Source organism: Cynara cardunculus, assembly GCF_001531365.2.
Source record: "Cynara cardunculus var. scolymus isolate 2C chromosome LG 11, CcrdV1, whole genome shotgun sequence".
NCBI lineage: Eukaryota > Viridiplantae > Streptophyta > Magnoliopsida > Asterales > Asteraceae > Cynara > Cynara cardunculus.
The window spans coordinates 8,477,644-8,488,581 of record NC_037538.1 but is presented as its reverse complement, the minus strand read 5'-3'; the positions used below and the strand labels follow the sequence as shown (position 1 = coordinate 8,488,581).

The following is a 10,938-nucleotide window of genomic DNA, read 5'->3' as shown; positions in this document are numbered from 1 at the left end:
CCTTATTCCACGTTTAAAATCTACTGCCACTCTCGGCTACCTATGTCCTCATTTCACATCATTTTTTAAAATAAAAAATTAAAAGAAACAACTGCGGAGTCATTTAGTTTTAAAAACCAGTTGTTCTAAAGAGGTTGACTTTGAGTCAAGTTGGTTCTTGACTAATCTTTTTCCAAACCCAACGGGTCTAGAACCTGTGACGACCGAGAGCACATACAAGACTCTAAACACAACTCGTTAAAAGAAGTGTTTTTCTTAACTTGATCCTAACCAAAGTCAAATGGGGAACTTGCGAGTTGCCCCACTCAAATACATGGACTCTTCTCGAATCAATCCTTAATTGGTTAAATCTTGAAAATTAGAGCATTTTAAGTTTCGAAGATGACTTCAGCTTGTGCTAAATCATTGAATTATTTGTCCTTGTGAGTTCAATCCTCGAGTTGAGCTTGGTCTGGGCTCATGTACTTACTTTCTTTATATATATATATACAATGTAATTTAACAAATAATAATCTAAACATAATATAATTATGTTTTGTATTCATTAAGAAGATTTTTTTAAAAATTGACAGCAAAGATAGTGTTATGATTACACTCCAATTTTTTATTGGTTGGATGTTTCACTAACTTACTAAAACGGGTTGTTATTAATACACATCACTCATATACAGCTAGTCTTACCCCTCCTATCTTAGGAGTTGTTTGTTTACCTCTTAATAGTTTCATTAAGTGGCAACATCTGATTCGTTAAGAGATGAATCTTTTGTCTCTTAATGGTTATAAAACCCTCTGAATGATTTTGTATCATGGATCTCCATAACTATTAAGAGCCCTAATTTCATTGTACACAATTACCAAACAATTATATTTCATTTTGCACTATATCATGAGAGCCTCTTAATCATTCTGATTACTTAATCATTTTACACCAAACCATTCAGCAATTACCAAACAGCCTCTTACTCACATATACTTCATTTTTACCTCTCCTATCTCACTCACGTACCCCTATGAGATAGGGTATAAATGATTCCACCCTTATTAAATCACTGTTAATAAGAGTACAAGTAACCAAATTAATTTACAAGTTAACCTCTCATATCACTTTATAAATTGGAGCCAAATATTTGGTTTGTACTTTCTTTTCTCAAAGAACCTTGTTTGCCTTATTTTTATCGATATATCATCAGTTGTATTTCTAATTAAGGATGGACTTGGTACGGTACAAGTTTTTTTTTCTAATACCGTGTATCACTCATTTATAATTGGTATACAAAATCTTATATTATGTATCAACCAACTAGAATTGGTAGTTTTGTATCAACTTCAAGTTACATAGATGAAAACTTAAAAACAATATATTAAATGCTTTTTAAAACAAAAAGTGTGTTTTTTTTTAATTTTTAGCTAGCAAACACATTTCATTTCTAATATGAAATTGAATTTGTGACAACACATCTAATATTCCCGTTAAAGGTAACTAAAATAATAATATATAGTTTGTGTCCTCTAAAAGAAAATTATTCCCATTCATATTAAACGCTACCACCGAATTAAATATTTATGTTGAAATATAATAATTTCATAGAATATAATGTAGTATTATTATATGATAAAACTATGATGATAATAAAATGACAACACATTATTTAAATTAAAATAAAATATCCAAAACATCATTTTTATTAAAACAAAAATGTTAAATTCACAAAAAGAAGATATAATGAAATAATATGACATGTCTTCATCGTATCAGTTTTTATGGATCAGGCTATTAATTCTCTTTAAATAAGCTTGTCATATGTCAACATCACATATTACTATAGGACTAAATTTGTATAGAAGCAACATAGTTTGTTATCGATGTTTTGACATTTATAATCCTGATCTCATTCCGTATTTTCCCTAACCAAAAGGGCGTTTTTGTCATTTACTTTGCACCCAAAACCCACCAGGCCACCCCGACCCTTTCATCATATATAAAGTAAATTATGATATTCGTTCTTATAGTTTGTTAAAAACTACGACTTTCGTTCTTGTAGTTTCAACATTTTGGTTTTCTGTCCATGTGTTTTGCAATTTATTGTCGTTTTCGTTTCTAAAATTAATTTCTGCTTTTAAGTATAGACAAAGGAAACAACAATAGATTATAAACTAAAAATAAAAATAACCGTAAATTATAAATAATTAGGACAAAAACAATAATAAATTATAAATCATAATTTTAAAAGTACAGGGTAAAAAAGTAATTCTCAATAAACCACAGGGACCAAAAGCAGAATTTAGTCGTCATATATATAATACTACAACACCTGCAAGCTCAGATTCAAGTCAAATATCAACCGGAAAACAGAGTGTTTTAGAGAGAGAAAACAATCATGAGAACAAGCAACCATCTGATTGGCTTACTCAACTTTCTCACCTTCTTGCTCTCCATCCCCATTCTCGCCGGCGGCATATGGCTGAGCACGCGCGCCAACAACACCGACTGTATGACCTTCCTTCAGTGGCCGTTAATCGTCATCGGCGTCTCCATCATGGTCGTCTCACTCGCCGGAATCGCCGGCGCTTGCTACCGGAACACCTTCCTCATGTACCTTTACCTATGGGCTATGTTCATCATCATTGCTGTTCTAATCGGGTTCATTATTTTCGCCTACGCTGTAACAGATAAAGGATCTGGTCGACCCGTAATGAACCGGGTTTACCCGGATTACTACTTGCAGGACTATTCGGGTTGGCTTAAGGACCGGGTTGCAAGTGATGAGTACTGGGGTAAGATCAGATCTTGCATTCATGATTCGAAGGCCTGTGCAAAGACGGGTCGGGTCATTGGTGGGTATCCCGAAACTGCAGATATGTATTACCTTCGAAAGCTAAATTCCATTCAGGTTGGTTTGTTTTCTCTTATATTTAGTTCCAAAATAAATATAAGATATTTTTTTAATAAAATATTTCTAAAAACATTATATTTTCTTTAAGAAAAATAGAAAATTTAATTAAAAGAATGAAAAAAGTACAACTTAGCTGTTACCGTTAGAGCTGTTATTATTGTTTTTGTTATATCACTTTTATAAGGAGGAGTAGTGTTTGGGATTGCTTGTAAAAATAATTTATAAACTTATTCTAGTGTGATATCGGTGATAACCATTTTTGAGTGTTTGGATAAACAATTTATACCAGTATCAAACCGGTAATAAGGAATTTTTAAAGATTTTAAATCATGCTAAATTATAATAAGTTGATAAGGACTTTATAAAAAAGTATAAGTTGTTTCAAATAAGCAATCTCAAACGCCCCCTAACTTTTTATAACAAAATATTATCTTTAGAAACCTCCTGGGATGCTAAAACATTTTCGGAAACTTTTTAACATTAACGTTTATCATTTATCCTTGTTTTTTAACTTCTCCGAGTTAGAGTTTTGTCTTGCTTTATTTCTCATAAGTCGCGTACCAAATGATTATAGTTGGTACTTCAATTTTTATTTTGAATTTTTTTTCAGCTGATATGTTTTTATACCAATATCATAAAAGTTAAAAAGTTACAACCACAAGGATGGTGTCTAATTGGTTTGAACTTGGCTCCAAAGGTCAAAAGTACCAAGGTCACAAGTTCAAATCCAATGAGGAATAAAATCCCCTTGTGGCCACGGAATTTCAAATACGGTGACTCTGGGCTATCTGCAAAGCAGGTGGTCGTTCTAGGTTTAGTCGGCTCGCATAGGAAGTTGAATATCCAAGTTAATAAAAAAAAAGTTAAAAGTTACACATTTATTTTTATATCGATATATGTACCATGTATGTGCAATAAAACCATCAAGCATGTTAATATATAATGGGTTTAATCATTTGAGAACCCATGAAATTGTAATAACCTTAAGAACTTGTATATCATATGTTATTTCATATGATTTTTTCCTGTCTAAACATAGTATTTAATGTATTGATTAACATTTATTTGTTTCATAATATAATCAGTTCACAATGTGAAACTTTTTATGTGTATTTGTTTTTTCACAAATATGTTAATCAATATTTCAAATTCTAGTCTTAGATAAAATAATAATAATATAATGCATAAGTTCTCTAAGTTATCACAATTTTATAAATTCTCAAAAAAAATTAAATATATATTGTATCGTTTATTTCTACATATACCAACATTTAAATAACATGTACAAACATTTACCAACAAAAATTTCAAAGGATTCAGAATTAAAATAAACTACCTACTCAAAAAGTAACAAAAACTTGGTGTCCTTAAATAACATTTAACCACAAGAAATAAGTTAAAATAAAATAGACAATAATAATTTAGAATTTAGATAAATAAAGATAATTAGAAATTAAAATATACGGTTGATAACATTCTTGAATCATTAAAACTACTTCGGTTTAAAGACAAATAAGACAAAAGAGATTCGTGTATATATTTTACAAACGGTACTACTTATTAATTATAACCAATACCAATTAAATTCGTACGATTAGTATATAAATTAATTGGCTTATTTTGATACAAATTAACAATCCTAAGATAAATAATAAATCTTTATTTTCTATTTTAAATAATCTATTAAAAATACTTTAAGATTTAATATAAAAACATTATTTTATTATTTTATTAAGTAATTATGTACATATATCGGATATATAAGTTTTGTGGAGTACTAGAGAGTAGAGAGTATATAAAATTCAAAAGGTCGTACCAAATTCATAATCAATAAAATAATTTTGGCAATATATATTACGGGTTGGGTTCACGTGAGACCAGCCTGTTTTCGTGAGACCCGTGAGACCACAGTTTTACACGTAACCTTCACAGCAAAAACACTGTGAAGGTTTAAAAAAAGTCGAACCTTCACAGCAAAAACACTGTGAAGGTTTTAAAAAGTCACCTTCATAGCATTTTGCTGTGGAGTTTCAAGTGTAAAATGTTGGTCTCACGGGTCTCACGAAAACAGACTGGTCTCACATGATCCCAAGTCTATATATTACTAACCATGTTGATAAAACATTATTTGATTGATTTCAAAAAATAAGGTTTTTTTTTATCAACCTGGATGTTCAACCTGTTATGCGAGCTGATTAATCCCAGGACGACCACCCGTTTCGCAGGTAGCATGAAGTCACTGCATTTGAAACTTCTTGACCATAAGGGGATTTTTATTCCAAGTTCGAATCTAAAGATGAATAAAAATCTTCTTGTAGTTATGAAGGTTCAAATGTGGTGACTCTAAGCTACCTGTAAAGCGGATAGTTATTTTGTAATTAGTTAACTTGCATAACAGATTGGATATCCAGGTTAATTAAAAAAACATTATTTCCCGAAATCAATTAAATAAAAAGATTGTTTTACTCTCTTTCATTATATAAAATATGAAGTGACAAAGCTACTCCATTTTACATTTTATAAAAATTTAAAACTAGGAGTCAGTGTTTTTTTTTACAATGGAAAAGACAAAAGTACCACTCAAAGACAACCATGAATTTGTGATCAAATTATTTTATTTATTCTTTTAATAAATATAAAAGGACGAAATTGCCACAACCAAAGACATTTGGTTGTCCCGCATGCCGCATACTTATGGGACAACTCATGTGCCTAGAACAGCGTTTCACCTTTGAATATAAAGGGCTATTTTTGGAAATATGCGAAAAGGGTACACAAGTAACCTAATTATTTCATTAAAAAGAGAAGTGTTTTTACTGTTACAAATTCAGTACGTGTTCGGTTTAATTTAGGGTCTGTATTTAACGGTTTTCTTAATTTCTCAGACTTTGCAATATTTTATTCAGCTTTCTATAGTAACTGAGTTCATGAATTATAGCCAACAAACATGTTTTAAGTTTGATAAGTATAAATTGTGGGATATCTTGTTCTCGCCACTAAGTCATTTGTTAGTATGTAAATTAAACTTGTTTATATGATTATTTTTGCAGTCTGGATGTTGCAAGCCACCAACAGACTGCGGGTACATCTATGTGAACGAGACTGTTTGGACCCCGGTGAATGCAGCCACCCTAGCTAGCAATCTTGATTGTAACAGGTGGAGCAACGACCAAGAGCAACTATGCTACAACTGCGACTCGTGCAAAGCCGGGGTGCTGGCGAGCTTGAAGAAGAGCTGGAGGAAGGTGTCAGTCATCAACATTGTTGTCTTGATCATCCTGGTGATCGCCTACGTCATTGCATGTGCTGCCTTTAGGAACAACAAGAGGATCGATAACGATGAACCTTATGGTGCCACTAGGATGGAAAAGGCACGACCCACGCGGATACATTTCTAGTCGAGTCAATTGTTGTGTTAGATTTCAAATGATTTGTTCGTTTGATGGGAAAACGTTCTTTTGTTGTCGAAGGATGTTTTGTTTTGAATTCAATGGTTTTTGGAGGAGGTTGGATATGTGTACATATAGTAGACGTGTTATTATTTCTGAAGAAAATTTGTTAGAAAATCAAAAAGATTTATGAAATAATTCTAGATTAGCTTAGGTATGGATCATATAATAATACGACTTGATTAAAGATTTAATGAATGGATTGTATGATCAGATTCATTAGTGACGATACCTACTTATACAAAGGCATTGTTAATGGTGTCGAGGGTCAGGATATTTGAACGTATTATGTAAAACAATTAAATCCAAACTTTCGTTGCACTTATAAATACATTATATAACATTATTACATTTTCCTAACAAAAATTGAGCATCATGTTTTACAATTTTAAATGGTGCAATTAATGATAAGCAGATTGCATGAAAATGTAACGTATTTTAACTTGATTCATATTTTAGGTAACGTACTTTCAAAACTTTCATGTTGGTACCTATGGTGTAAATTTTAAACATTTAAGTACCCGAATAAATGGTTGAAACATTAATTGGTTATCATTGTGATGTGATGTGACGAGTGATGTGATATCCAACTCAGTATTATTTGCTGATGTGGTTAGTGACATGAATTTTTTTTATATAAAATTATTTTTTAATCTAAAATTAGTCTTCATCCGGCTATCTGGATACTTAAATGTTTAAAATTTCACATTTTAGGTACCAAAATATAAGCTTTGAAAGTACGTTACCCGAAGTATGAATCAAGTTAAAAAATCGATATTTTTTTATGCAGTTTGTCCTTGATAATAATGTGAAGATTGTTAATGAATATAAAGAAGGCTATAGGGTGTTATGTTTTTAAGATACGTATATATCATATAAATGTATCTTATCGTCGATATATATAAATTTACATATATTTATATTTTTCGTAATAAATTATTATAATTCAAACGGATTATGGTTGATCCAACTAATTTAGCCACACAAAAGAGCAGGGGACGGTGGCTGGTGTCGATAGATAGGTGGGGGGAAAATCCCAATCCATAATGAACTGCAAATTGTAATGACTATCAATTTAACAGATGAAGTTTAAGGACTTTAATCGCAATGACTAACATAACACATGGACCAATTATGTTGTTTACTCTTAATTATATGATGGAAATAAATTATATAAACCGTCATGTGGTTCTTATTTCCTATGATTATAGTCCCTACATATTAAAAACTACGAACCTTTCTTTCTATTTGTATTTTGCTTCGAATACGATTCATGCTATTGACATTTGTTAGTTAAACGTGGTTAAGTTAACCCATGTGTTGAACACTTGTGGTATTTTAGTCTTTTGACTTGTTCTTTTTTATTATTATCATCAAGTACTTGTTGATGCACAAATGGGAAGAGCATACGTACAAGTGCATGCACCATTTCAAAAAAAAAAAAAAAAAAACACCCTTCACGTTGCTTGATCCATCGACTCACCACCATCAAGAGTTCACTCATCGTAGATGCCTAAGCCCTTGGGGATGGGAAGAGTTTGATGGGGCCGGTTCCAAATCAAGATTTGTACGCTCAAAAGGGGGATAAAAAATAATGCAAATCACTGCTGAGATAACGTTCAATATGATGTGGATGTCATTGTGGTTATGAGATAAATCATACCAAAGAATCAGTCAAACTCAATCGAGAGACGAAAACATTTGCAATTGTCCATCAATGCCTAAACTATTTGTGGTGTGAACATTTTTGTTAGTTTCGAATCGGAAATAATCAGAACCCAAGCTCGACTATAAAAAAGGAGTTGCAAGTGGAGGAAGATTGGGTTTCACCGACAGTGTGTTGGGGAATGATAAAGGTCTTGTGATGGTGTGTTGAGAAACGAGGGTAGGTTTTTTAAAATACTTTATATACTTGTATTCATGATTTACACACTCCTACCATATTTATAAATAAAAAATAGGTTAAAGACTGAAATACTTTGACGTGCTTTGCGTGTGGGGCAACATGACGACCTTTATTTAACAGATGTTAGCGACATGGACCATATCTAAATAAAATGCAAACAAAAAGGAAGACTATGTAATTTTCAGTCCGGAAGTATATCCTCATAAAATATAAACCACATGGACCATATGTGTAATTTAGTATTTGATTTATATACTACTTTTATTGTTGCATATCTAGAGCATTTCCAATAGATTAGTCTGAAATACATAAAATGAGGTCTTTATTCTCTGCTTTTTTTATTAACCTGGATATCCAACCCGCTAAGCGAGCCGACTAATTTCAGGGCGACCACCTGCTTTGCAGATAGCTCGGAGTCACCGTATTTGAACCTCCGTGGCCACAAAAGGACTTTTATTCCTCCTTTGATTTGAACCTGGGATCTTCTGGTACCTTTGACCTTTGAAGCTTAGCTTAAACCAATCAGACACTACCCTTGTGGTTATTCTATGTTTTTCTCAAACAAATTTTTTATATTGTTATGTAAAATAAAGAAAACTTTAAATTTAGAGATTCAGGCAGATGAATGAAAATGACAGGACAGGACATGAGAATTTGAGATTCTGGAAAAATGAGATCATTATATTATATAAAATCAAATAATTTTTATTTTTATTCTCATTAATTGTTGTTTAATACATTTTGTAACACCCTCGAATTTCTCCCTCTCTCTCTCAGTCTCCATCCTAAATTATATTTGTAGGTAAGTTTATTCGGGTGTTGTAACACCTGTAAATTTTCTATGATTTATATTTGCACGTTAGGAATTTAGACTCTCCCTTTATTTAATTATTGTACTTTTAACTTATAAAATAAGGGGTTTCATTAGGACAACCTGTGGATTTGAAAACTTATGTAAAGTGGTTTATTTCTTGAAAAAGGGGGAGAGTCTAGATTGGGGTAAAAGAGAGCCGGTAGAAAGAAGGAAGAAAAGGGGGGAAATCAAAGGGGGAAATCAAAGGAGGAGAAGGGAAGCAGTCGACCCAAACCAGCACCTGCTGTGCTTTCTCCTTCTTTGCCGCACACGAAACAGCAGCACCAGAGACAGCAGCCTTGCTGCGTTTTTCTCGTCCAACAGCAAGCAGCAAAGTTGCTGCGTTTTGTCTCGTACGCCCCAAACAGCAGGCAGCAAGACAGCAGCCTGATGTGCCTTCCTTGCCGATCCCTTCCTCAAACAACAGGCCTCCTGCGTTTACATCGCTTCCTCGCCAAACCCGGACAGCAAACAGCCGGCAACGGCTCTGCTGTGCTGTGCATTTTCTTTCTAAGGCCTTCTCGATTCAAACAGCAGCTGCAACTGCGTCGGTTTTCTGTATTTCTCGCCTAACTGCAGCTTGCTGTGCTGCCTCCTAGCCTCGCCAAACAGCAGCTTTGCTGCACGTTTTTCGCCTGTAACAGTACCGAACAGCTGCCCCTTCCCGCCGCCGGCAGCTGCTGCTGCTGCTGCTCCTCCCTCGTCGCCGGCAGCCTGCTGCTGCTTGCTGTATTCTTCATCTCCTTCATCAACAACCCTTGTGAGTTCATTTCTTTATCCGGTCACTTGGTTTTTGGATTTAGATGATGAGGTTATTTTGATATATAAGGTTATAATGCAAATATTAGATGATGAGGTTATTTTGGCCTATAAGGTTATAATGCAAATATTAGATGATGAGGTTATTTTGGTATATAAGGTTATAATGCAAATATTATCATGATGAGGTTATTTTGGTATATAAGGTTATAATGCAAATATTATCATGAAGAGGTTATTTTGGTATATATTGATATAATGCAAATATTAGTTGATGAGGATTTATTTGTTATCTAAGAAATGTCATTTATGACGAGAAAGTTACGTGAAACGCCTACTAATGGGTCGTATTAAGACGTGCATAATCTCGAAGAAAAGAYGGTGTATGGGTTGTCGTATACGTGCCTTATTATGTCTATAAATTGTAGGCGGTCTATGTATAGAACTCTATTACTTTAAGATTTTATGTCCGGTAATTTGCTAATGATAGTAGTAACGTACTTGTTATATTGGTAGACTCATGTTAAATCTCGGAGTTGGAATGTTATTATAAGTACTCGTATGCTAAATATTAAATAATGCAAATAATTATTTTTGAAATGGGTTGAAGCTTGGGGTCGAATATTGTTTTATTTTATTATGTGTGAAGGATGGTGTGAACTGGGGGTAGGCATTGTGATTATTATGTAACCTCCATATCATCCTTTCACTACCACTCGGAAATAGGCATTGTGATTATTGTGTAATTTCCGAGATAAAGAGCTTACGTTCACGAATGGCTAAATGACTGGATTTTGGTTAATGCCATAAGTGACGCTCTATAACGTTGATTTATGATTTACTTTGTGTCTGTCATAATCAACGGTAAATCGGGCCTCCCCCGTCATCTTCGGATGTTTTAYTGTTCCACTTCGAGTTATTCAGGTCTTGCTGTTTCTTTTCCCGTTTAAAGTTACGCCARCTATTTTCATGTGTATATTATTATATGTTCCTTTATGTTTATCTAAACTCTTTCGTTTGGACTCACTAGGCGTAAGCCTAACCCTCTCCCTTTCTTGTTATATTTACTTTTAGGTT

The 10,938-nt window shown here is 33.1% G+C and overlaps 1 protein-coding gene across 1 annotated transcript; it reads left to right on the top strand.

Moving 5' to 3' along the window:
- The first annotated feature begins 2,330 nt into the window (after nt 1-2,330).
- On the top strand, nt 2,331-6,390 carry LOC112522011 (tetraspanin-3-like). Its single transcript, XM_025131059.1, has 2 exons — nt 2,331-2,891; nt 5,945-6,390. The coding sequence occupies exons 1-2, from the start codon at nt 2,379-2,381 to the stop codon at nt 6,290-6,292; spliced, it is 861 nt and encodes a 286-aa protein (XP_024986827.1). The 5' UTR covers nt 2,331-2,378; the 3' UTR covers nt 6,293-6,390.
- Nucleotides 6,391-10,938: the final 4,548 nt, after the last annotated feature.